Source organism: Saccostrea cucullata, unplaced genomic scaffold (genome assembly GCF_032062105.1).
Source record: "Saccostrea cucullata isolate Sc308-1 unplaced genomic scaffold, CSIRO_AGI_Scuc_v1 ctg1086, whole genome shotgun sequence".
Classification (NCBI taxonomy): Eukaryota; Metazoa; Mollusca; class Bivalvia; order Ostreida; family Ostreidae; genus Saccostrea; species Saccostrea cuccullata.
Genome location: NW_026920702.1, coordinates 47,543 through 75,251, shown reverse-complemented (window position 1 = coordinate 75,251; position 27,709 = coordinate 47,543). Strand labels below are relative to the sequence as shown.

Below are 27,709 nucleotides of genomic sequence, written 5' to 3'. Positions count from 1 at the left end.
TTGCCTAGTGATATTTATGAACATGTTTGCCAGCTGCAAAACACGAGACTTTTTCAATAATTTTTATATCTTACTCTTATTTTCAGATATTTCTTTTATTTTACTCTATTCTTTTATGATTTTAAATATCATTTATGTACATAGCAATCAGGTACATTTTTATCGAGGTAATTTTCTGGTTTGCAATAAAGAGCTGAGAAATCTAAAACGATTTAACTGACAAGAAAAGTCTCTCGAAACGAATACAAATGAATTATATTAAATAACAATATTGTTGAAAGTTGTTTAAATGTCCCCCCCCACACACACAATTTTTTTGCAAAGATATATACTTATTATATAGGCATTGAAAATCCTTTACCTTTTTTGTTGGAAAAGCCTCCATCCTTCCGCTTAAACATTCTGAAAGTTTTGTTTCATGTTTCAGTTCGTTTCGTTTCGTTTCGTTTCTAAAAAATGTGTATATAATATTTCTTTTATTTTAAGCTTTTATGATTTTAAATATCATTATGTAATTGCATCTACGTAGATGTTATATTAAATAACAATATTGTTGAAAGTTGTTTAAATGTCTCGATACTTAAGCTATCCTAATCCATCGCTGCATGTAAAAAATGTATATAAGAAGCTCAATTGCAACGTAGATGTCCAGTGTTCGCCACGATCACACCGGGACTAATGGTGCTATACGGGAGGAGATGATCAATATGTTAGACTCCAGTGCCAAAATGGAACAGCAACAGATAAAGAGAGACAAGAATTCACTCTGTGAGGAATTTTATCTGTTCGGAGATACCAGCTCAGTTCACGGGATCAAATATGTGACGGAACCATCTTCAGGTTGTTTTAGGCGGTACGTTACTGAAATTTTCCCTTTTAGAAAATTATATGCACGATTCCTTCATATATTCATCTACAAAACACAACCAAGTGAATTTAAACAATTTCCTTTTACCCTTTCAACTTATGAAAACTGTTTAATTTTGAGGGTGTACAAATTTAAAAATAAGATTTTTGGAGATCTAGAAAATCTCTTTAATACTCCTCTAGATTTATTATTTAAAGATTTGCAAGCTTGCAATATATATGTGTATTTAATTTATTTAATTGATATTTTTGACGGATGAAAAGAAATGAGAATCTCCGCTGCAAATTACTTGCATATGACATGTCTAAACAGACTACAAAAAATTACTAATAATATGATATAAAATTAGTTGGAACAAAATAGAAAAATTATTTGAAATATCAATCCTTCCCATAAACCTTTATAAGCCTTTCGCTTTTCCAACTTCTTAAATATTTTCCATTGAAGAATTCATTAAAGATAACAGATATTTCTAGGAAAGTCATTTCTTTTTTTCTTTCAGCATTAACCAGACTTGACTTTCAGGTCATACCCACAGATATCTTATTTTTGGCAAAAGTAATGACAGGAATCAATAAAAATCCTTCCCTGACCCTAACATTAAAAGCCACGTGCTCACTTATTTTATCTTTCGTCTCGCTTGGAGTAGTGCTTACAAGATAGAGAAAATAATAAACACCTCAATTCAAACGGATTGTTGGGTTAAGAACCCACAAGTTTCCTCCGTAAAAATTCCCTATATAAAAATGCACATTTTAAGCTGAAGACCACATCTTATGCCATAATATTTCAAAATATTTAGAAAGTTACGCTACATGTTTCAGGACGAATTTGTCTAAAGCTGTTTCTACACTCTTTTTTTCTTGATAAAGCAATATTCACAATATATCTGCTCCTTTTTTAAAAATAACTTTTTATTGAACATTCGAAATATCTCGCAATCAGAGTTTCGTACGTAGAAAAGAATGAGATTTCAAAATCACTTTTTCAGTAGTGGCGTGTACCTTTTCTCTAAAAGAAAAAGCATCAATAATTTCAGTCACATGCATATTATCGTGTTTAAATGTTTGATATCTATAATTAAGTTATTTAATGTAATTATATAACTTTTAATTGAAGTTTAACGATTTTTTAAGTCATTGATAAAAGCAATTTTCTACAAAACAAGACTTTCATTTAGAGCAACCTTACACAAAACATTTACATTTGTTCTAATGTGAATGACCTAAATTTTACGTTTCTGAAATTGGATATGACCTTGAGTCTAAGTATTCTCCTCATCAAAATAATTTTACTGGTACTTAGTTTTTAGTGTTTCATCCAAATAAAATATGCGCCATTGACGTATTCAAAATACAGTTGCATAAGCTATACTATTGTATCAAAGTAGAAGATATTATTGTTTTGGAATTCCGATAAAATGTACTTTTTTTTAAAGTTAGAAATAAAACATTATCTGACCTTCATTTAAATGCCTATGGAGAAAATGAAAAGAAAGTGTTCAAAATTTGAAGTATTTCTATTGAACTTAAATACAATGTTTTAAACAAAATGAATATATCTCAATAATATAAGTACCTATTCTGGAATTGTTCAAGTACGTTTTCAAGTACTAATTACAGGTAAAAACTTTAAACAAGACGCCTCTCTAAATCTTTTCCTTCAAACCGTTTCCAGTTTTAGGAACACTTTACATCAGATAATCGTCCTATTGATCTAACATTACTCTACAGACGGTAAACAACTCAATAACAAGCTGCAGAAACCGCAGAAACTTTTGCATGTTTTTGCATGTTTTGATCACATTTGACGAAGATAAATGAAATTTTATCTTCATGTAAATTTAGATAATTCATTCACATGTTATATATTTAAGGGGAAAAAAATATCCTAGTCCAGAATGACATAGAACAATTATTATGTCACTAGAAATAACAATTCAATAGAAAAGAGAGTTTTCATTAAAAAATGCTTTTGATGTTATTGTTTGACACTTCCTATACATTATGTTATTAAAATCTGTTAATGGATAATACTAAAAAATGCTCAAAAATATTTTATCTGGATTCTTCAAGTTATTTCATTTAGCCAAGGTACTTCAAATTAACTTCATCATGAAAGTTAACCGTATGATAAAGGGAATGACTTACTGATGTATTTTTGATATCAAACTATAGTTATTCGGGAATTAAAAAAAAAAATAGCATGATTTTTATTTGGTACTAAAGTTTTTTTAAAACTATCTTTATAATGTTCTTTCGCAAAATGAATGAAGCGTTTCCTATCATTGCAATCACAATGAATCAGCTCTCATTACATGTATCATACCAAAGAAACATCGGTATCTAAGACTAGATTAAAGGAACTTGGATTTCTTTGAGTCAAATTTATCAGTAATATTTCAAGTACAGTAAACTAATATTTTAAGAAAGAAAGAAATTTTTTCAAGAGTTTTGTTCCTTTTAATTAACATACACATAATGGACTGGATGCAGTGTTTTATAAATGACTATTAAATTTAGCCTAAATAATTCCAGCTTTTATCCAATTAAGCCCTGTTTTTTCACTATCATACAATGAATTGATTCCTGCCTTTGCCATTAACATGTAAATAACAGCTTACATTACGGATGCTAACTGAAGTCTGACAATCTCCTGCTCATAACAGAACATTTATATCGACATGCTTTAGAGAATTAAAATTGGTATCAAAGAACTGGAGAAGCTCTTAGCAATTAAGTCAACGGAAAAATGCAAATCTAAGTGTCCGACTATGTAGATCCATTGCAAAACCCCATCAAGTAGAGACACCTTCCAATAATGGCTGATTATTATCAATGTCTAGTATCTTTCAATCATTTGCTACATTCAGTTTTTTCTATCTTCATGAAAAATACGTAAATGATCCACTCTGATGTTTTTGGAGGTCCGCGTTTGCTCTGCTTCCATCCTTCAAGGGATTTTGAGCTTGAATATTGTTCGTTATCTCCCTAATTCATATATTGCTTTGTGTGTTTTCTAACTATTGCAATGTATGCTCTCAAATGATTTAAGAATGAAGAGATTCAGAGAATTTTAACACATGATTTACAATTACATATTGCTATTGACATTTTAATTAAAATTGATGAATAAATTGTATTGTTTACTAATCGATTTTCTTCTTTACATAAAGGAAAAAGAACTAAAAAATAATGTTAAAAGGGCATGAAGTAAACATTTTTTTTTTCAACCCCGCTTGACATGCTGGAGTTAAAGACTGATGGGGTGTCCATCCGTATGTCTTTATCATAGAGGGAGCCACTCTCTTATCTAGAACTCCTTCTATACAAATGAATAAATTTAATTGAGTCTTTTATTCTATCCTTACTACAATATTTAATATTTCCAGTCTGAACCTCTTTTGATCGGACAGATATTTGGAGTTTCAAAATACAAAACTTGAAAATTATCATTTTTCTCTGACATTGGGGTACCCATCACTTATTCACAACTCCTCCTATGCATTTACACGTGATCAGCATTGAATGAGGCTCACATCTTCAAAACGTACATGTTTAGAACCATTGTATACATTCTTTTTATGTTTTGGATGGATATTTAGGCGGTTTTTACTGCTGTTACAAATTACAAATGAAATAACATAATTCCAATTTCCTACAATAAAATTTTGAATTTACATTTTTATGAGGGTTTTAGGGGAAAATCTTTTTGATATAGTTTTGCATGACTGCACAAAAAAAATTAATTAAGGAATACGGTAAATAAAATTAAGCTGAAGTTAGTCTTGAACGTCGCAGTTTAGACTGCTATATGAGTATTTAAAATAATCTAAATAATTTAGTATTGTTCTTGTAGTCCGTCGTTCATTGTCCTCTTCCGACCTTTCTCAGGAGATTTACCAAATCAAATGTTCCATTAACAAGTCTGTCGTGCATGTCATAAGTAAACATTATTCTTTTCAAAACAGATTTACTTAGTTGATGGCAGAATGCGTGCAACGAAAATTCCATCAGTTGATTTTGTTTTTTCTTAATTCAGTAACTAACGTCATTGTTGAATTGTGTTTACACAATAACATACCTCTCATGTAAATAAAAATTAAGCAATAGAAAGAAAAAATTCAAAACTGTTAAATAGGTTTTTTACAATCTGTTTGTTTTAATGGAAATGCTGTGATAATTATATTCTCATCGGAATCCAGGGATCACATTTCCTCCAATAATTGTTAAACTTCGCTATTAAAAATTAATTTTGATCTTTTACTTATGTATTTGTTTCCTGTAAGGCTGTTTAAAGTTAATTCTACGTTTAACGTCACATCTAAAGTTCAAAACCTACGAGGGAGGGAGGAAAAAAATAAACAAACAAAATTTTCAAACAATTGTGAATTTATTTAAATTAACCTATTCAGTACATTAAAAACATTACAATTAAGTAATAAGAGCATTTAATTGATATGACACCTAAGATTAATTTCCCTTGCAGAGTTTTTCCTTAGTATGTAAATCAGTTTGAGTCCTATTGTTAGCAAACAATGTAGTCTAAGACTGAATGTGCAGGAAAGTGGCTTTTAACTAGGCCTCAGTTGTCCTTTGGATTTATATTGTCACACGTCCATGGTACCCTGGAGGCAAATGCTTCTTCTTGTGGGAAAAGTTGATCAATATCTACAGTCAAAATTATTGATGACAATATTTAAAAGTGTTCATGTTGAAATATCCTCAAATTGAATTATGTCGTATTTTTTCTTAGTACTAGATCTACTAGCATTAAGTTTTGAAAGCGTGAATACTAATATTTTGACCATACTGATAGCTGTTAAATTATATTTATTAAAATGAATACCTTGAATTCCACACAAAAGACAGGATTCTTCACATCTTGGAATACCCCAACCACTTTCCTTACTCTCCTTCACTTGAAAGGCCCTATCTTCGGTAAGCTTCTCCCTGCTCAAATGGTTATGACAAGTATATTATCTTTCCCAAAAATTGTAGCTATTTGTAGGTACATAAATTATGAAGAAATCAATTACTTTACTCATTACTGTTCCTTTCGATTTTTTAATATGAAATATTTTTAATATGAAAGATATTAGTAAGATTTAAATGATGCTTTTCACTGTATATAAATCTTGGTTTCTGACACAGTTTCCACTCAGTAAGAAAAGTTTTTCGATTCTCTCCAAAATACAATGAAAAGTTCAGCCAATAGAATCACGAAATGAGAGTCTGTCACTGTCAGTCTGCACGTATGATTCGAAGACTGACAAAAAAATCAACAAACAAGACTTTGTCATTAATATAATCATAAAATAATTTATTTTTTACTTACATTTATGGTCCCAAAGTCTTTAATTCTCTAGTTTTCTTTCATAAGACACCAACTGCCTTAACTGCGGCTTTCAAAGCACATTTTCTGTTACTACGGGTAGCAGAATTCAGTCGCTAATTGAAGAACCAAACCGGAACGGACATACTGAATTCCGAATTGTTTGTTTTTTCAAAGACGAATTTCTCATAAACCTACGCGCGCGGGTGACGTTAAACGTAGTTTTAATTTTAAACAGCCTAAAATTATTAAAGTATATGAGTACAATTAATCGAAACTTCTTATCTAAGATTTCATTGCAGACAAAAACAAAACATTTCATTTCTTTTTCTACGGAGAAAAAAAAAACAATATTTCTCCAATAAAAAAGTTTTACGATATAAACAGTGTATTTTTAATTTGATATTTCAGGCTGTTTTGGTTGCTGTTGCTTTTGGTGTGTCTTGGAGTACTCGTGTACCAGATAATAGACCGTGTCTGCTATTTCATCAGTAACCCTGTCACAGTAAACGTCCAGGTCAACTATAACAGTTCACTCATCTTCCCTGCAGTGACAATATGTAACCAAAACGCTTTCAAGTAAGGCCAACCTTAAGATAATGTTTGCTGGTCAACTTTAGAATAATGTTTGATTGCCCTCTTTTGACACAGTCTGGCAATATTGGGTCGGTATTCGTAGATAGGTGATAACTTTTTAAATTGCTTCTTGGAGGATAAAAACTGTTTTCAGTTGGGCCATTTTAGCCAGTCGGTAGGATGAGGGCAATCAAACATTTTTAAAGATTACCTATGGGTATCGTCTTAGAAGAAATAGACCAGCAACAAACTTTATGTGTAAGATTGCTGTAGAATCCTTTTACGTAAAAAAGAGTAAATTTGCCAAACAACGAACCAAATTGAAAAAAAAGTTCACACTGATTTTGGAATGCAGTAATATTTGAACTATCCAAATATATCTTGTGTGCAGGTGAAAGCGTTTGATGAAGATGCGAATATCTTTTGGAGAAATTTATTACACGATATACAGACATGAGCAATATGCTGTAATTGAACCAAATATGAACATTGTCATGTACTGTATCAAAGTAGTTCAAATTAAATATATTTGTATAAAAAATGTCATTCAAATAATGTTTATTATAACATGTATAAGTACATAATAAGTAAATAAAAACGCAGAACGGAAAAAGTAAAATGCACATTTCGTATACATTTTAAGAGTCATTCTCTGTAAGGACCTCGGACGCCGTTCAAACGAATATCACAGATTTTAATAAAACATATATTGAAAAATTAAGAATGTGTATGAGATTAATTATATATATTAAAAAATTTGGGTTGTGACATATACTCCAGGATATGGCCCCCTAACACATTTTGTGTCCATTCTCCATGTTTGACATGACCAATTTTCTCAAAATTTGACTTCAAATGCTCAGTATATGTAATGCCCTACCATTGAATTAAATGCATTAAATTGTAAGAACCATATGTGAAGTATAAGGAAAAAAATATGTTGCTTCATTCTTAATGTTTGTTTTTACGATAAAAAAAAATTAGTTACCCCCCTTTTTAACTTCTATCAAAACGACTAAATATCCAAGATTTTAGTGCCATTTTATGAAATATCCCAAGATAGGTTTTTAAAATATTGACAATATTGTAAAAGCAAACATACTTGTTTATTCATTTATGATTATTTTGGATGTGTGTTTTTCGATATAAAGAAATAAAATGCATTTGAAAAATTAAAAAAAAGGGGTATTTGACAAAGGAGTTATTGCCCTTTGTAAGACTCTCTAGTAGCAACAGTGAAAGGAGGTGAAAACAATATTACTTGTAAACATGTCGGCTGGAGTTCATTTTTACAGTATTTTCAAGATTTAACATGGTTAACTTTATGTCTTTTGACACAATATCATGCAGTGCAGCTTTCTTGGGAGAGGTGAAATTGATTGTTCTGAAGACATTAATGAACTTGTGAATTTCAGTATTGAACAAGTTCATGTTATTTTGTCAGAAGTGGGTCTTAAGCCGTGCATTGCATTTGCTAAATACAATGACTACCGAATATGCACTAGTCATTTTAACTTTTATCTGAAATTAAATACGAAGAGATCAAGAAGGAAGCTTTGCCAAATCCCCAGCCTTCTTAGTTCCCATCCACATATTGATCACACCAGTGAAGATGGACTTAGATCTCTCTCAAGTAGAACACATATGAAATGTGCCAGCAGGGGTTTAAAGGAGAGCGATATCATTCATTTGACTGGTCAAGCTGGTATAACACTACCTGTAAATACGCGTAAGTAATATACCTACATAGGGTTAATACTGTATGTGATATTATATTTGTTCTTCAAAGTTAGAGTAGATCGATGGATTAAAACAAGATTTTATAAGGTGTATCAATATGTTTCTGAATTCTCTGTATATATAATCACTCTCAAGTGATAAAAAAGAAATCAATAGATTCATACCATATTAATAAATTATTAATGTTAGTGGTGTGTACAGTACTGTATGAATTGGCACAATTTGGATTGCTTAGTCATAATATGTTTATGATTTTAAATCAAATATCTTTTAAGAGTTTATCCAATTATTGTTTAAGTTAATAGTCTTTTAGACCTGTCAATTACATACAAAATATAGTAACATGTACGCACTGTTAAATTATACGCTTAAATGGCTTTAACAACTCATTTTTGTTTAATGTGCTTAAAAAATTGAATTGTTAAAAAAAATAAACAATTTATTGTAGCATGCTGCACCATGTGTTTAAAGAAAATAAGAGAAGAACACGAAGAAGGGGAAGATCATTTGTCCAACAAGGAGTGTTCAGCATCAGTCAAGGACAAGGTAACTTAGGTTCATTATAAATAAATTTACAAGAAGGTACATGTATAGCACCTTTTCCCAGCATTTTGCCTGATAATTAAGGAATATAGATTTAATAGCTTCACTGCATACCCATTTGTTTTTAAGTAGCTCTATCTGTGAACACAAAAAGAGTGAAAAATTGAAAATGACAGGGATTTTTAATATTTTACTTCCTCAGATCAGAAAACTAAGGGTGCATATTTTTATTTAAATTTCAGTGGACAAGAATTAAAAAAAAAAAAAAAAAAAAAAAAAAAAAAAAAAAAAAAAAAAAAAAAAAAACATTAGGTCTAAGAAAATCATTGATAATTCTCTTAAAGTCGATGTCACACAAGTTTATTCTGTGTTGTCACAAAAGCACCCTTGATTCAAATAACATTTTTTAATGATTTGATAGGATAAATATCTGAAAACCACTAACATACCAATTTACAGAGCTTAGAGGGATTCATTTGTAATAACATGTATTAAAAAACTGCAGTACTATCAGGGTACATTGTAACAACATGAATGTTTTCACCGTAATTAACACTTTAATCAAAACTGACCAATTACCCCATGGTCTCTATCCGGAAAGCCATATATAGCTACCTCCAAATCAGCGGCTGTATATGGTTAATTATCATAACCCTGTATATGTGCAGAAACATATTTTCTAAAAATGAATTTGGAGATCATTGTGTTCAATTTTACATATACATGTACATGTATTTTGGTTTTTTTGAGTAACCCATTACAAATTTTATACCAATTTCCATCGCTGATCTCACCGAGTAATAGATTAACTGGTTACAAACTGCCATCACTAGAAAATAGTGATCATTGTAACTGCACTATATTGTATAGGTCATGTCCATCTCTGTTATGGGACTCAGAGGTCTATCTACATTGTCATTGCATGCTTATGGAATTTAAGTCAAATCCTTTTGACATATTGTCAATGAAATATTTTCAAAACTAAGTGTGCTATATGTACCTTTTTACCTTGCAATTTAGGTTATCAACAATTTTTATGCGCCCGGATCGATAGATCCCGGGCGTATGTTGTTTTTGTCCTGTCTGTTTGTCTGTTTGTCTGTTTATCTGTTTGTCTGTTGTCAACTTTAACCTTGGCCATAACTTTTGAACAATAAGAGATAGAGACTTCATATTTGGTATGCATACTCCACTAATAAAGTCCTTTCAAATGACATCAAGGTCAATGACTTTGTGACCTTGACTGTGACCTATATGCTAAAAATAGCTTTTTCCACTGTTTGTCATAACTTTTAAAGCATAAGAGATAGGGACTTCATATTTGGTATGCATACTCCACTAATAAAGCCCTTTCAGTTGACAACAAGGTCAATGATCTTGTGACCTTGACTGTGACCTATATGCTAAAAAAAGCTTTTTACACTTTTTGCCATAACTTTTAAACCATAGGAGATAGGATCTTCATATTTGGGATGCATACTCCACTGATTCAGTTCTTTCAAATGACACCATGGCCAATGACCTTGTGACCTTGACTGTGACCTATATGCTAAAAATAGCTTTTTGCACTTTTTGCCATCACTTTTGAACCATAGGAGATAAGAACTTCATATTTGGGTTGCATACTCCACTGATTAAGTTCTTTTAATGACACCATGGTCAATGACCTTGACTGTGACCTATATGCTAAAAATAGCTTTTTACACTTTTTGCCATAACTTTTAAACTATAGGAGATAGGGACTTCATATTTGGGATGCGTACTCCACTGATTAAGTTCTTTCAAACGACACCACGGTCAATGACCTTGTGACCTTGACTGTGACCAATATGCTAAAAATATAGATTTTTTGAACTTTGTTGCCGCCGGGCGCATAGTGTTTCACAAACACATCTTGTTTTAACATGTAAAAAAATTACACAGCAATTATAAAATAGTATTTTGAATTATTATTTAATTTTCATTCATGTATCATATTTTTACTGACATGTTTATGAATTTACAGCTACGAATGCAAGTACATGAAAAGATAGAAGATGAGACCAGCATTAACATGCACGGGTGTTTCCATTCAGAAACAAGGGAGCAACCAAGTGATAAGGTAACTACAGGGATTTATCTTGCAAATTATTTGACTGCATCTCAGTGTTGCCCCTAATCCGAGATTCCTCTGACTCTAACCCCTGCTTTTATATTGTGACTTGTGCAGGGGAGATCTCCCCTGCACAAGTCACAATATAAAAGCAGGGGTTAGAGTCAGAGGAATCTCGGATTATGTTGCCCCTAAGAGTTGAAATAGTACCTGGGATAAAAGTAGAAGAACCAGGATTTGGGATTGCTCTTCCAATAAGGACACTAGAAGCAAGACCAAAATGATTGTGGGATTACATCAATTTATTATAGGTGCCGAAATTCCCCACCCCAAGTCTAAAGAACAACCCTTCCTTTTCATGAATTGATTGCATGGCATTCAGTGAGAAGGTTCAAGAGCATGCCCCTCACTAAATGATTGGATATATTCTGTAAAAATCTGCATCTTGAGAGCATTATACCTAGGGATTATATTTAAAACTATTAATAAATCAATACATGTATGTGCATAAAATATCAGATTTTTCATATCATAAAGATGTTGACTTTGAATGAGGAAATGTTTTTTTAGTTTTAAATATAAGCATTGATAAATCTTTGAAGAAATCTAGCAACAATATGTTAAAGAAAACCCCAATTTTGCACCCTAAATTTAATGTCATGACATTGCACATATAAATGTATTTGAAATTGTACCAATCTACTTTTACAAGCAGAGGAAACATAAGGAATCTTAAAAAAAAAAAAAATTCTAAACTTTAAATGGAAAAAAAACCCGAAACAACTCTTTTGTTCGTTGCTTATTTGTAGACTGTTAATGTATTTACAGGATCCCTTATTCCATTCAGGATGTAAAGAGACACCTGAAACAGTAAGTCTTGCATTTGATAATTGTGAGCAATTGACTAAATCTTAAAGATACATGTATAGATCTAATCCATAATAGCCTCAGATTAATTGAATCTGAATGCTTGACAGATGCATATTGGCTAAATACTCAGTACATGTATACATTACTCTTCATGTCTCAACTTGCCCTTATCTCTTACTTTGACCTGTCCTTGACAAGTAATCCCTGTTTGTTTTTAATCAAATTCATTTTCAAAAAAATCTTATCCGATGAAAAATATTTTTTTAATCGTTTTTCTATTTTTAGCTCTCCTGAGCCGAAGGCTCAAGTGAGCTTTCTGATCACATTTTGTCCGGCGTCTGTCTGTCTGTCTAGCTGTCTGTCTTGCTGTCTGTCCGTCTGTCTGTAAACTTTTCACATTTTTGACCTCTTCTCAAGAACTGCTGGGCCAATTTCAACCAAACTTGCCACAAAGTATCCTTGGGTAAAGGGGATTCAAGTTTCTTCAAATGAAGGGCCACACCCTTATTCAAGGGAAGATAATTGGGAATTAATGAAAATTTAGTGGTATATTTTAAAAATCTTCTTCTCAAGAACCACTGTGCCAGGAAAGATGAAACTTATGGGGAAACATCTTCAGGTAGTTTAAATTCAAGTATGTTCAAATCATGACCCCCGGGGGGTAGGGCGGGGCCAAAATGGCGGACCAAAGTTTTACATAGAAATAGATAGGAAAATTCTTTAGAAATCTTCTTCTCAAGAATGACAAAGCCATAATTCATCATATTTGTATGGAAACATGCTCAGGTAGTGTAGATTTAAGTTTGTTCAAATCATGACCCCAGGGGGTAGGGCAGGGCCAAAATGGCCAACCAAAGTTTTACATAGAAATATGTTGGAAAATTCTTAAAAAATCTTCTTCTCAATCATTTTTAAAAAAAATAGCAAATCCATGATCGGTCATGGGACTACTTTTGGATTTAAACTTTACAATAAAAATCCATTTTATGCTAGTCCTACCCTTGGTGCTCAGGTAAGCGATGTGGTCCATTGGCCTCTTGTAAATAATAATATTAACATCTTTACGAAAGCATTTTTGATATTCATAATTATATAGTACATGTATATAAATCTAATAATTTGAATTCAGGTTATGGAAGATATCCTCACTCAGACTTCCTTGGAAAGTAGCATGACTCAGAGTTCCATTGAAAGTGACATGGGATGCCTTTCTCAGGTTAGTATAATATATATTTTTAGGTCACCTCAGGTGACCTTTTGCTATCTGTTTTTGTCAATTGTCATGCAATTTGTGCATTAGCATTTGATCATTATTATAGCTTCTTCTCAGCAAAACTCATCCAATTTTTATACCCAATAATATTTTAGCTCACCTGAGCTTTTCTGATAACAATTTGTCCATTGTATGTCGTTGTTGTTGTTTTTGACATTCTTGTCGTTGTACACTTTTCAAGAACCACTTGGTCAATTTCAACCAAACTTGCCGCAAAGCATCCTTGGATGAAGGGGATTTAAGTTTGTTCAAATGAAGGGCAAGCCTGCTTTCAATGGAGATAATTGGGAATTCATGAAAATTTAGTGGTATCTTTTAAAAATCTTCTTAAGAACCACTGTGACAGGAAAGAGGAAACTTATGGGGAAACAACCTTAGGTAGTTTAAATTCAAGTATGTTCAAATCATGACCCCGGGGGGTAGGGCAGAACAAAATGGCCGACCAAGGTTTTACATAGAAATATAGAGGAAAGTTCTTTAAAAATCAGCTTATCAAGAATAACAAAGCCATAATTGATCATATTTATATGGAAGCATCTTCAGGTGGTGTAGATTCAAGATTGTTCAAATCCTGACCCCCGGGGGGTATGGTGAGGCCACAATGACCAATCAAATTTTTATATAGACATATAATAAAAAATTCTTTTAAAATCTTCTTATCAAGAATAGCAAAGCAATGATTGGTGATGGGACTACCTTTGGATATAAACTATTCAATAATAAACCAATTTCTACTTTTTCCCAGCCACAGTGCTCATGTGGGGGATATGGCCCATGGGCCTCTTGTTGATCTGTCCATCAGTCAGTCAGTCCTGTTTTTTTGTTAGCTCCTCATAATTTGCTACACACAATACATGTATCAGCAAACTTTACAGATATTACTAGGACACAATGTGTAGATGTGCATATTTCCAGGAAATTCAGATTCCTTAATTTTCTGAGAATTTCAGCATTTTGACTTTTTGGGGAGAGTGGGGTATGTGAGCTTGCTCACTTTTTTTATATTGGATGAAGCATCCATGGGTCAAGGGGAATAAAAATTGTGCATTTCATGGTCCCTGCCCCTTTTCACCCTAAGGTATGAGGGGTGGGTCTAAAACCACTAAATTAATGCAATCTTTAAAAATTCTCTTTTACTCTTGGACATCAAGCAGTCAGACATTTGGCATAAGCATTGAGTCCTTTACCAAAATTGTAACTTTTAAATGAAGTCTCGTATTATTAAAATCTAAATACATACATTGTCTTTTACAGAACTCAAGCCAGAGTTTCACCTTAAGTCATGAAATTCAACACCTGAATGCATATTTGAGGAGAATTGGTGAAAGGGAATTTTCAGAGGATAGGAAATACCAGTGGGACTTTTACACCAAGTCAGCGAAATCATATTACATCAAACGATTTAGAAATATAATTGCCAAAGTGATTGCTGTTATTTTTCCGAAGAACACCGAGGAAATAGTAAAGAGTCTCACTGTGTCTGACGAGAATCCAAATGTTTCACCCAGCATTATACCTGAGGGTAGTTTTGGACCACTTATCCATGCATATCAAACTTCAGAAACATGGCGCCACAGACGACAAATTCTCTCTTTTTTTACGCAAACATTATCATTCAAAGAGGCCAAATCCCTTTTACCAGATGTAACAGAATCAAAGTATTATGCTGCAAAGAATCATGCAAAGAGTGTTGGCCCTGGTCTTCCGGTGAATATCACTTCTACAAGAAAAAGAATGGATCCTGTGAAGTTGGACAGCTTCCTTGATTTTATCACCTCCCCTCATGTTATTTGTGATCTACCGTATGGAGAAAGAAAAATCAAATTATCAGATGGAACAACTTATGAAATGCCAAATGTGATTCGTTGCATGGGATCCAGTGATGTTATTCAACAGTATAAAGGATATTGCTCTGAAAATAACATTTCACCTCTTGGTTAGTAAAGATACATATTTTTTTAAAAATTGTTATACATTATATTATTTGAAGATTTACTACTTTCTTCAAAAATAATATAGATACTAATTACATAAGTGTATATATATATATATATGTTTACTAAAACTAAATGTGCAAAATATGCTTCGCACAAAATTATATATCTTGCAAATAATGCAATATTTTGACATTTTTAGGTGACAGCACAATGTATAGGATACTGTCTGAGTGTGGAGCACAAATAAGAACCAGTCTTGAGGGCGTTGACTACTTCATTGCTGAGGGAGGTCGAGCATTTCGTACTATTTTGGACACTTTGGAGGACCTCCTGAAATACCAGCTACTAAACCAACATGAGAAAAAAGACTTCAGTGCCTTATTTCTCCAATGTAAACAGTATCTACGTGCAGATTTCAAGGTATTATATAAGTAATCAAAAATAAAGATAGGATATCATAGATGATTACATGTAGTGTGCATATGTTGGTCTGTTAAACTAGACAAAATGTGTTAAGCTCAGTGATTTACAGAAATTCAGTTTTTTAAAGGATTTATTTTCATTTTAGACACACATCTCCCCAGACAGCAAAGTTGCGGACCATTGCCAGACCTATGCCCTCAGTGATCCACTTCATCCTGAATTTGCTGCCACCTGCCAACATCCACATGATCTAGTTTGTGTGACCTGTGAACAAATGAAGGATGCAATTTCTTCTTTGATGAAGACCATCCAGTGTTCCAACAATCATGGCTTGATGGATTTTCTGAGTGATTTACTTTTCAAACTCCAAAATGCTACTCGAAGTATCACAAACCTGAAACGCCATCTTATTCGGTGCAGAAACCAGGATGTAGCAAAGTCTGATCTCTTTAACACAATGCAGTCCAATGAAGTGCTTTTGATATGTGATTGGTCAATGAAATATTTACCAAGAAAATACAGGGAAGACCAGAGTGATTGGTTCGGGAAAAGGGGTCTACCTTGGCACATAACAATGGCTTTCCACAAGACAGAAACTTGCATTGAGAGTGTAGGCTTTGTTCATATATTTCAGAGCCAGATATCACAGGACAGCATGACAACAGCAGCCATCATCATTGATGTAATGGACAACATTCAGTCAATTGATGCATCAATTTCATCTTTCCATCTCTGGTCTGACAATGCAGGCTGCTATAAGTCTACAGAGATGATGGCTGTCCTCAAGTCTTATGGCAAGGTCCGCTCCTTCAACTTCTGCGAAGCACAAAACGGCAAGGGCCCCTGTGACAGGACTGGAGCAACTTTGAAGGCAGCTATCCGCCGCTTTGTAAATCAGGGACATGATGTTCTAACAGCACATTCAATGAAAGAGGTTAGAAATCTCAATGATTTTCTAATAAGATAATTTCTTTGCTGAAATTCATGATACTTAAAAATTATTACCATTCAAATATTTAAGTAACCTCAAAAAGAGAAAACTAAAATCATTTATTCATTTTAGGCAATTGAGAAAACGGCGAAGAATGTGAAGTACAGGGTTAGTGTTTCAGAAATTGCTTCACAGAAGACATCATTCAAGCCCATACCTGCCATTAGCTCTTATTCCAACTTTGCATTTGAGGAAGGGGGCTTACGTGTTTGGAAAGCATATGGTATTGGCTCAGGTAAACATTGTAAATATAACGCTTCTCATAAACAAATCATCAACAGTAAATGTTTAAAATTTTATCATTGATGCATGAATTTGAAATTATAGGAACATTTCATGTAAATGATTACATATCTTTTCTTATTTTCTGCTTCTACTCAAGATTTAAGAACTAATGTGCCAATTTTAACCAAACTTGATACAAAGCATCCTTGATTAAAAGGGAATTTTAATTTGTTAAAATGAAGGGGCAAGTCTCTTCCCAAGGGGAGATAACCAAGAAAAGACAAAAATAGGGAGGAGTCACTAAAAATTCTTCTTGTACATGTATTATTCTTTAATTGTAGGCTTATTAGTCCCAAATGCTGCCATTCCCAGAATTACTCCAATGCCTTTAACAACTTTGGAGAAACCAGAGGATGTCGGTTTTCATATTGTAAAAACCAACAGCATAACCCCAAAGCCAGAGACCTTTCAGTGTCCAAATGAGGGATGTGTTGCAGCGTTTAATTCAACAGATGAGTTATCCAACCACCTCTTAATTGGAAAATGTAGCCTTGAATTGGAACTGAGTTCCAGCTCCATATCTGATATTACCAAAACAAAATACATCAAGAAAATAACCAGTTCTGAACAGCTAAGCTTGAAATTATCTTTGACTGCAGACACAGAGATACGGACCTCAGAGAGTGATTTGACTTTAGGTTGGGCTCTGAAAGAAGAGAGATGTTCAAAGAGATTTAATGAAAATCAGCGAGAGTTTTTGCTCCAAAAATTTAATGTTGGACTCCAAACTGGAAAAAAGGAGGATCCCTTTCTACTTTCTGAGTCTATGATGTATGAAAGAAGAGCAGATGGTACAAGGCGCTTTTCGTATGAAGAGATTCTCTCCGTGCAGCAAATAACATCTTTTTTCTCCAGAATGAGCAGGAAAAACAAGATAACAGAAAATGATGATTGGGAAGCCAAAAAAGAAACTGAAATAAGTAAAATCAGAGGGAAGATTATTGATGAATAATTCATCAAACAAAATAAGATTTGTTTTCATCATGGTAACTGATTTGTATGCTGTATTTCATGGATTAAGAATTATCAAGTACTTTTGTTTGTATGTATCATTTAACATTTGGTGATGGACATGATTTTGTGAGTCTCAAAAACAAAAATGAAACCCCCATGAAAATTTGTGATTTCACAGTAATGCAGATTGAAATATTTATATGAATTATATTTGTTTACTATGTAATAGTCTATATTTTGAATACTTCACTTTCATATTGTACAACTGTTAAATTCACTTTCTTTAAAAATCATTTCTCTACATCAAAAGTGTATATGAAGAAACAAAATCATGTTTGATTTTCGTATAGTGCATTGCTTTCAATACTCTTCAAATGATCAAATCATTTTTTACAGTATTTCAATAATGTAGTATCTTAAATAAAATATAATTTGTGTATAAAGTTCATCTCATTGAATGTATATGTTCATCTTATTCCTGTGTGTCACACATTATCAATTGCATGTTGAATTTTCATAAAACTGACAGAAAAATGAAAGTTGATGTTAATGTGACTTTACTTGTATTATTATGGCTTAAATTCCTGAAAATATGAGTCATCAAACAGTTGTTAACCCCTAGTCTTTTTTTCATTAACAGCTAAATATGTTTGTGAAACACTGATCCCCCTATGGCAGGTAATATTGATGGTTGAATAACTTGAATTTTCAAATGCATAACAAACTCCAAGAATAGGTCTTTTCACAAGGAACACATAGACTAGTTCTAACTGTGAAAAAGTTATGACTTTGGCTATGGTTAAAGTTAAAGTGGTTTAAGCTCTAAGGTCAAGGTAAAAATGTCTAATATTTATGTCCATTGAAAGTTCATGTCACAATGAATACACATATGAAGAATAAAAGCCCTAGCACCAACTGTTCAAATGTTATGGCAAAGGTTAAAGTGTGATAATTTTTTGTAAAAGTGGGTCAAATATCAAGTTCAAGAGGTCAAATTGGATGGTACCCACAGAAAGGTCTTGTCACAAGGAATTGATAGATTTCGGTAGACCTAAATTAAAAAAAGTTATTTCCCGTTGGCCGCCAAGATGGTGGTCAAACTCATAGGCACTTGGGGTATGGACCTCCCCCCCCCCCCCCTTTTCCATTTTTTTTCTTTTTAAATCAGGATTCAAGTAATCTTTTTCCTCTTTTTCTATTCTAATATGCACTATATGTTATCAAAAATGCAACTCTTTTGTCTCTACAAGCTGTTTTTAAAAAAGCCGTTTTCCACTGATACATATAAAGATATGTATCAGTGGAAAACGGTATTTTTAAAAACAGCTTGTAGAGACAAAAGAGTTGCATTTTTGATAACATATAGTGCATATTAGAATAGAAAAAGAGGAAAAGGATGACTTGAATTCTGATTTCAAAAAAAGAAAAAAAATGGAAAAGGGGGGGGGGGTCCATACCCCAAGTGCCTATGGTCAAACTGGAAATTTTTCCGTTATTGTACCAATTAAATGTAATAGGTTGTTACAGAATTATAAGGGGGAAAATCTTTATGGAATAAATATTATGAAATTATGGAAGCTCTAACAAATGTATATTTTTTAAGAAAAACAATGCCAGTATAAAAAGTTAAAGTTGATTGAATAATGAAGGAATATATCTAGTTTGACCCCAACTATGGCGACCAACGGCAAATAACTTATTAATTTTGGCCTACTGAAAACTATCTACACACCTGTGGGATATGAAAGCCATAGCCCCAACCACTAAAAAGTTACGATCAAAGTTATAGTTTTTGCAACAGACAGATGGACGTGCAGGACAAAAACTAGATAGCCTCGAATCTTCGATTAGGGGGTGTAAAAGGGGGGGGGTTAAATATCCATTACTTACATTTATTTATTACTTTTATGTTAACACTATCTTCTATTCATTTTTGAAATGGGTAAGAAGAATGATTGATAAAATATTATACACCAGTGTCATTAATTTTGATTTAAAAAAACATAACTTTTATTTATTTCTGAGAATGGTTACCATGGTAACCACATCTTCGTTGCTATCCTCTCCTGAAATGGTTCATTTCTATTCATTTCTATCATTAAATTCTATCATAAGGTTGTTTTTTTTTTTATATAAATGTCTTCAAAAGAGAAAAAAAAACTAACACCATCTTAATGTATATGTAACAGCTTTCCAGTCTGTATTTGAGGAAATTTGGGATTAGGGGGCATTTTCAATTTGATATTACTTGAGTTATCTGAAAAACACACGTTTGAAAACTAGATGAAATGACAGACCATAGTACAGATATTTTGAATAAATAAGACATTTTAAAAACCTATCTTGGAATTTAAAGATAAATGTAATTGAAATAGAGGGTAAAATGGGTTTTTCTGCATTTTGAAAAAATCATGAAATTTGATATTTTTAGCCTTCTATCAGCTTGAAACGCCTCAGGCAAAAGATTTAATTCCTAATTATTTTAATTATATAAGAATGCATAAAATAAATTATATAATTGAAAGTGGTCATATTTTTCGTGTTTAAAGGAAATATGGGGGTTAAAAATGCTATATTTCATGAAATAGAACCTGTCAAAATGGCCATATTTGTGTTAGTTACGGTTGCCATGGCAACGGACACCCCGAAACATGAACTAAGGTGGTTTTCTCAGTTAGACACCTGAGTACACTCTAAATACAAAAAATTACGTATTTCGGAGACATTCGTTTTTTCGGCCCCCTTGGATTCTTTGGTTTTTACAGAGAATGACTCTTAAAAACCAGGAAACACTGCTTACAAAGCTTGCTTTTTGTTCCTTACAGGGCGACTTTAGCAGCTGAAGCAGGTCGGTATAAATTGATCGAAGATATGTTTACTGAACCTGAAAATTTTAATTCAGAGAGTCTTAAAAAATACTCTGCTGGGAATACAACTCTAAAGGATCTCTATTTACAAGGCGCACATAAACGCAAGGATTTCTTGTTCAAGTAAGGAAGAGAAAGGGAGTATTATATATTACAAAGCTGCATGTATGAACATTGTAGTTATGTTGTTGATTGTGGCTTAACTTTGAAATTGCATAGGGTAAATTTTTTTTAATCAAATTTAACTTGTTGTATAAAGAAAAATATGTTTATGTCTTTGCCCTTTCCACTACATTACATATCAGGGGATGAAAATGAAAAGTTGAAGCTAACAAACAGTGATGCAAACGGGAAGAAGACTTAACAGGGTCATCTGGGGCTCGTAACATAAAGCTTGCTAAGTTTTAAGTGGTCGTAAGTACGTTTTAGGCACAATCTTAGGACCTGTCTAAGTACTACTTAAGTATGTCTTAAACCGTAACATAAAGCGAACTTAGCTATGTCTTAGCTAAGTCAAACGTATGTTAAAAATATTTCATACGAGTCAACCTATGGTTTTTCATTTTATGTAGATATATTGTTAAAAGTGATCCAGTTAGGGTTTAAATTAAATATACATGTATATTAAAGTTGACGTCTTTACATATCGGATTTAGTTATGTTAGATTAGATCTCGTATTAAAATGATGATTCTGTTATAAATCATTCGGAATATTTGAAAACAAATATACTGCACGGTCACACCGTGGCTATTCGTGGTTCATCGTAAATGTACGACTATATTGTTTTATCGATCACTTGAGATGTTTTCAGTTTACTTTTTGTTACTCTTTTGTTTTGACAAATGTTCACTTGTTTCGTTATGCTCGCAAACATAACAAGATAATCGACCGTATATCTACTTGAAATTGAAACTCTAAAAAGGTTCAAAACATTTTGCCCCCCCTTTATGTATCAGGCCATGCATTTCAGTAGCAAAGACTGCATAAGTTTTATGATCTACTCATTTGCAATTTAATCAAGGCTGCAAAAAAAAATTCGGGGGATATTTTTCGTATGTCTCCACTTATGAACTCTCTCCCTCCCTCTCTCTCCCTCCCCCCTCTCTGGAACTATAGTGAGCCCTGTCTAAATCCGCGCTTATCATGTTCTACATTTATTCTACTTTACATATACTTTTTATCACTGTTTTGGTCATCATCCTCTTTCTTTTCTCTTTTAAAAAAATTATTTCATCTCATATTTTCAAAGTGAACAGAATGATCCATGATTTATTACTGTGTTCAATTTTTTTCTATAACCTAGGCCCCACTAATCCCCCCCCCCCCGACGAAAAACTAAAATTCTTAAATCGGCATCAAATATAGATAATTGTTTTCTATAACGCATAATATGAATAGAGGAGGACTGTTTTAACATCGAAAGTCAACATTAAATAATTCCAAATATATGTAAAAGAAATTTAACATATATATTTAAGTCACCTCTACTGGCCGCCTAAGTTTTGCTAAGATTGCCAAATCTTAGCACGCTTCTAGTTATGGTCTTAAGTTTTAGACTGTACTTAAGTCCTACTTAAGCACGGTCTTAGATTTACGTAGCCTTTATGTTACGACCCCCTGCCTTGTAAAATAGATGTCTGTAGGACAAATTTCAACAGAGACAAATTTCTAATTTTGTCAGAAGGAAAGTAAAAGGGGTGGACAATACTATTCTTTTTATTTTAAAGGATAGTTTGGATGGGTCAAACATTGACAGCAGACGACTTTGAACAATACGTCACAGATCATGGCGTCTGTTATACTTTTAAAAGCAGCGAGGATAAGGTGTCCTCACCAGGTAATAATCTTAAGGATTTTGTTAAGCTTTTATGATATGGCTTTTAAAGATGGTCCTTCCAATATATTTTTGAATTAAGATTTCTTCCTCTTAATTCAATTCATATGCATTTGATATTTTCAAATGAGGGATATAGTAACTCAAGCATGGAGGAATTTATTCACTGTCAGATTTTTCAAAAATGATTCTGATTAATGCCATACCGTACAAACATGAATATTTTTCAAATATTAAAAAGAGCAAATTCTGGTGTTTAATTAGTAAATAGAGCAACAATTGTATAAAAATTGCATTCAGAAATCCATCCTTGTTACACTCTTTGTCAATAGGTCTCCTAATTCTGTATCTTTACTTTCCTAACATTACATTTGACATTCTTATTACATCTAATTGTCTTACCTGTATCCGATCAGGTATTGAGAATGGTCTACGTCTGACGCTAAACATTGAGCAGTATGAGTACATGCCGGGCCCCCACGACGCCGCAGGGATAAAAATGCTCATACACGACCATAAGGATATCCCAATGGTACACGCTCTTGGTCAGGCCATTTCACCTGGATCTAGGGTCTTTGTGGGAATGAAAGTCATAGAGGTAAATGCTTCAAAGAAAACACATTTTAACTGCATGTGAATTAATTAATAAATGTATCTTGTTTCTTTGAATACTTACAATGTACGTAAAAGGTGATGAAGATAACGAACAGTACCCGATTAAAAAAACAACAATAATACACTTTTTTTAATGGGCAAAAACACTGTACCTTGGTAATTCCAAAAAGAGGGTCCGGTGTCGAGGAGGCTAAATAAGTAAAACAATAATTTTTTTATTGTAGTTGTATATAAATAGTAAACATTAAATTTAGTGTAGATTTCTCGACAAAGATAGCTTCCGAAAACTTTTTCAATGAATCAAAAGATGAATATTAACGTATAAATTTTTAAATAATTACATATATATAGTATGTTTCCTTAATAATTATATGTATAGAACATATTGTTGTTACCTAATGTGATTAAACGGTCTATTTTGTAAGGGTTTCATTGACATTAAGGACAGATGATACAAACAAATTTTTTCTTTGAAAAAGATTTAATATCATGTCACAAGTTTAGAAAAGTTTTTAAATTTATTCTCCAAAGAACTGGAAAATGAAATAGACCTGGAAAATATTAGTAATATTTCATATATAGACAGATCACATTCAGTAAAGGTTTACAGGTGAAAACAAATTTCAGAATATGTTAACATGGTGCTAAAAGTGTAATATAAACTTGAGAAAAATATACCAAGCCAGGTGAATTTTAAGAGGAAGATCAAAATTACAAAAAATTAGCAATATCACATAGGCTGATTTTTACCATTTAGCTTTTCCTAATAAAATTCACCTGGCTTGGTATATTTTTCTTAAGTTTATATTACACTTTTAGCACCATGTTAACATATTCTGAAATTTGTTTTCACCTGTAAACCTTTACTGAATGTGTTTTGTCTATATTTGTTTTTTCATTGAAATATTACTAATATTTTCCAAGTCTTTTTAATATTCCAGTTCTTAGGAGAAAAATTTCTAAGAATCATCCACATTTCTAAACTTGTGACATGATATTAAATCTTTTTCAAAGAAAAAAATTGTTTGTATCATCTGTCCTTAAACATTAAACATACCGCTGGCGTGACCAGTGGACAGGGGGTGCTTACTTCTCCATGGCACCTGACCCCACCTCGGATTTTTTCATAGGTCCATGTTTACTCTGCTCCCGAATTGTATTATTTAATAGACTTTTGAGCTTTAATACCGTTTGTTTTCTTCATAATTATTGAAAGATAAGAAGCTGAAAGACTTTTTGATAATAGATAATAAACAACAGGAACTATTTGTTGCTATAGTTGGAGAACCTTCCAGAACCTCACGGTACTTGTCAAGAGAAGACATTGGAGTACATAGATTTCTATAGTACGGATGCCTGCCGGTTGGACTGTTTGACGAAAAGAGCGAAGAAAATCTGTGGATGTCGGGCCTTGTACATGCCCCACAAAAATGGTAATCAGAAATGCTTTGCTAACTTGAACAAAGTAACTATTCATTGCGCTTACATTGTAGTTACTAAAGGTATGATATCCGAAGTTTTATATCAGCTATTTTAAATTCATGTGTCTTTTAAAACAGTTGTTGCATGTGTTTGGAATTTTTTTTGAAACGACTAATTAAAAAGGTCATTAATTTTGCTGTATTTCAGGAGAACCACCTGTGTGCAACCTAGATCAGTACTATGGGTGTCTTAAAAACGTCATAGGTAAGTGTTTTTGTGCTTTCTTTACAGATCGTATAAATTAATCAAATATTGTTCATTAGGAAAAAATGTTAACATTTTGATTATGTTTGTTGTCTTTTCAGAAACCTTTCCAACATTATTTCATAAACTATGTTCTTGTCCCGTTTCATGTAAGTTCCGTGTGTTCGAAACGGATTTATCATATGGTACAACGTCAGACTACAATCTCAGAAAATATTTATCTTCTAATGACACCGTTAATTTGGCAGAGGATCTTTTAAAAGCCAGGGAAGTCACGTCTAGATATGAAGATTCAAAAATATCAGAAGTGAAACATTTTTTCCTTAACTTGACAACAAATACTGAACAAGTTTCATACGTGTACAATAGGCTTGTGAAAATGGTGGATGATTTATTGAATAAGATAAACACGATGTTCACAGATATAAAAAGCCATTTTGACTTTAAGGATTATCTATACAAATATCAAATCTACATAATGGAGAAAAACTTTATGAGAGCACGTGATGCAATGGAAGAACGTCATATGCACATTGTTCCGCTAGCATATGCAGAGTATATATTAGAAATCGAGAAAACTATTCGAAAACTCACTGATCCAAAATTTCAGAATGATTCTTTTCGACTTTTTCTCTATGAAAACTTGAAAGATAAGATAGATAATAGAATTGAAATCATCGAAAGGGTCATGGTAAACTATACATCTTTAAACAATGCTTACAATACAGGGGCGAAAATATTTAATTATCAATTTATGGACACACCTCGGGATCATAATGATTATGCAGCCCCTAAAATATTAATGAAAGATTCTTTGAATCACAATTTGTATGCAAATCAATCAACAGAACGATATGAAAGACATCTGAATAGCACAGTGAAAGCGTTATATTTATGTAAAGATTTAGCAGAAGTCGCTTATTACAGTGGAGTGGTAAATGAGACAGAATTGGGACTTTGTGTTGAAGATTTTCGATTTTCCATGCGCAACTGGGTGTTTGCACGAAGTTTATTTTACTATGAAATTATAGATAGACCTAAAAGGATACTTGAAGAGAAACTTGAAAACTTTGAAGTTTTGTGGAATGAATTTCAGCTGCTGTTTCAAAACCTCAATCAAAGTATATACTCAATACATTCTGAAAACGCTGATTTTGATGAGGATATGTTGAAACCAATAGAAAACATGAACAGTAACTTGGAGCGTTACTTAAATGGAAATGCAACAAAGCTGGAAGTATCGCAAATGTTTCTTTCTAACACAACGGATAGTATTCTAACAGAATTCCAATTTTATTTTCAAATGTTAAAAAACAGACAAACATCCCTGACGGATTGGATAACCAGATTACAGTTTATTTCTAAAGATATTTGGGAGAATATTATATACGACGAAGATTCGTGGGAATATTACGAGTTTCTCAATAAAACTGAATATTTAACCAACTTTACAGAAGTTATCACCGATTTGAATGAAAGCTTCACGTCAATTCTAGACACCGTTAGATTTTCTGATGTGATCGGAAGCAGAGACGCCCAGCTCTTATCTACATTCAAAAGCATCGTAGTTCATATGAGAGAATTTAAGACGTCTTTGAAGATCGATAGCAGTTTTATCAGGTATCCTACTTGAAACACAAACCATTGTTGTTTTTCGTTTTAATTTGCGGCTTCTTAAAAAAATTAATTTGTTATTATTTTACAGGGACAACCTTTTGCAGATAAATATTTTCTATCGAGAGATGAGTTATGAAAAAATACATCAGCAGATTGCTTACAACATGTTTTCACTTTGGTGTAAGTTGGCTTTACATTGAGACAGTTTCATTTTTAAAGTCGTTTACATGACTGTATTAGTGTCTGCTACACAGTCCTTTTTTACTCTTAAACTGGAATATATATATATATATATATATATATATATATATATATATATATATATATATATATATATATATATATATAATGTGTATATTGTTATTTTAAGTTTCTTTAAATTTATTACAATTCATTTTTTAAAAACTTTTTGTCTTTCCCTGTCTACTCTAAATTATAACGGATTGGAATTATTTTTGCATAATCAAAATCTCTGTAACTCTTTTAAAAACGTTTAATCAATCTAGTATAAGTTCATTGTAACACGCGAGCGGATGGTTTAACTTGCATGATTGATTCCCTTTGGATTTTAATTATTAATGTTAGTATTGTTAATTACGATAAATGAAATCATCTTGAATCAGAGTGAGGTAAATGTGTCTTCAGAGATAGAAATTCTTTTAGTCAGAAAAATTTATCAAATAATTTCTGTATCTCTTACGTCACAGGAGATCTCTAATGATCAATATCTTTGTCAATTTCAATTACCAGATAACTGATTGAGTTTATTTACATTCCGTATAATTATGACCAAAATCAATTTTCACTTTTATTAAATTTCGGTTGAATCACCTATTCCCTCTGAAATCGTTTTGTTAATTTTGTGGTTTGTTAGGTATCTCAAACTAGACAGTCTATAGATATTCCATTATTTCGTTATTTTGAAGGTGACATCGGGGGAACCATGGGTCTGTTTCTGGGAGCCAGTTTTCTGTCCATCATAGAAATTATAGACTTCGTATTACACAGAGGCATTCAACGCAGAAGAAAATCTTGATTTTATAATACATGTATGGTTTACTAATGGTTTGTCAAATTTTGAAATGTTGAATGGACAAATTTAGCAGCAAAAGAATAAGTTTTATGTAAAGTTCTTTTTTATCTTTCCTTCATATACCTGATATTACACGATGGTGATGTGGTTTGCCCCATTAAACAGTGCC

At 32.4% G+C, this 27,709-nt stretch overlaps 2 protein-coding genes and 1 long non-coding RNA gene across 3 annotated transcripts; 2 read left to right on the top strand and 1 right to left on the bottom strand.

Moving 5' to 3' along the window:
- Nucleotides 1-580: 580 nt before the first annotated feature.
- LOC134256061 (uncharacterized) lies at nucleotides 581-27,628 on the top strand. Its single transcript, XM_062738657.1, has 10 exons — nucleotides 581-853; nucleotides 6,614-6,781; nucleotides 20,712-20,876; nucleotides 22,483-22,592; nucleotides 23,006-23,187; nucleotides 24,484-24,637; nucleotides 24,834-24,890; nucleotides 24,992-26,510; nucleotides 26,596-26,687; nucleotides 27,434-27,628. The coding sequence occupies exons 1-10, from the start codon at nucleotides 645-647 to the stop codon at nucleotides 27,541-27,543; spliced, it is 2,766 nt and encodes a 921-aa protein (XP_062594641.1). The 5' UTR covers nucleotides 581-644; the 3' UTR covers nucleotides 27,544-27,628.
- Nucleotides 5,242-6,244, bottom strand: LOC134256008 (uncharacterized). The gene is made up of 3 exons (XR_009989648.1): nucleotides 6,206-6,244; nucleotides 5,717-5,820; nucleotides 5,242-5,538 (listed from the first exon to the last, which is right to left on the bottom strand). It is a non-coding gene; the product is annotated as an uncharacterized LOC134256008 (long non-coding RNA).
- Nucleotides 7,931-18,953, top strand: LOC134256054 (uncharacterized). The gene is made up of 10 exons (XM_062738645.1): nucleotides 7,931-8,507; nucleotides 8,967-9,064; nucleotides 11,067-11,162; nucleotides 11,982-12,023; nucleotides 13,153-13,239; nucleotides 14,551-15,232; nucleotides 15,433-15,653; nucleotides 15,802-16,590; nucleotides 16,720-16,882; nucleotides 17,214-18,953. The coding sequence occupies exons 1-10, from the start codon at nucleotides 8,123-8,125 to the stop codon at nucleotides 17,882-17,884; spliced, it is 3,234 nt and encodes a 1,077-aa protein (XP_062594629.1). The 5' UTR covers nucleotides 7,931-8,122; the 3' UTR covers nucleotides 17,885-18,953.
- Nucleotides 27,629-27,709: the final 81 nt, after the last annotated feature.

Bases quoted from the DNA above. Each gene is read 5' to 3' on its own strand.
- LOC134256061 (XM_062738657.1), top strand. From the start codon at position 645: ATGTCCAGTGTTCGCCACGATCACACCGGGACTAATGGTGCTATACGG. The intron at 20,877-22,482 runs GTAAGGAAGAGA...TTTATTTTAAAG, and splicing joins CGCAAGGATTTCTTGTTCAA to GATAGTTTGGATGGGTCAAA. The intron at 26,688-27,433 runs GTAAGTTGGCTT...GTTATTTTGAAG, and splicing joins CAACATGTTTTCACTTTGGT to GTGACATCGGGGGAACCATG.
- LOC134256054 (XM_062738645.1), top strand. From the start codon at position 8,123: ATGCAGTGCAGCTTTCTTGGGAGAGGTGAAATTGATTGTTCTGAAGAC. The intron at 9,065-11,066 runs GTAACTTAGGTT...ATGAATTTACAG, and splicing joins CAGCATCAGTCAAGGACAAG to CTACGAATGCAAGTACATGA. The intron at 15,233-15,432 runs GTTAGTAAAGAT...TGACATTTTTAG, and splicing joins AAATAACATTTCACCTCTTG to GTGACAGCACAATGTATAGG.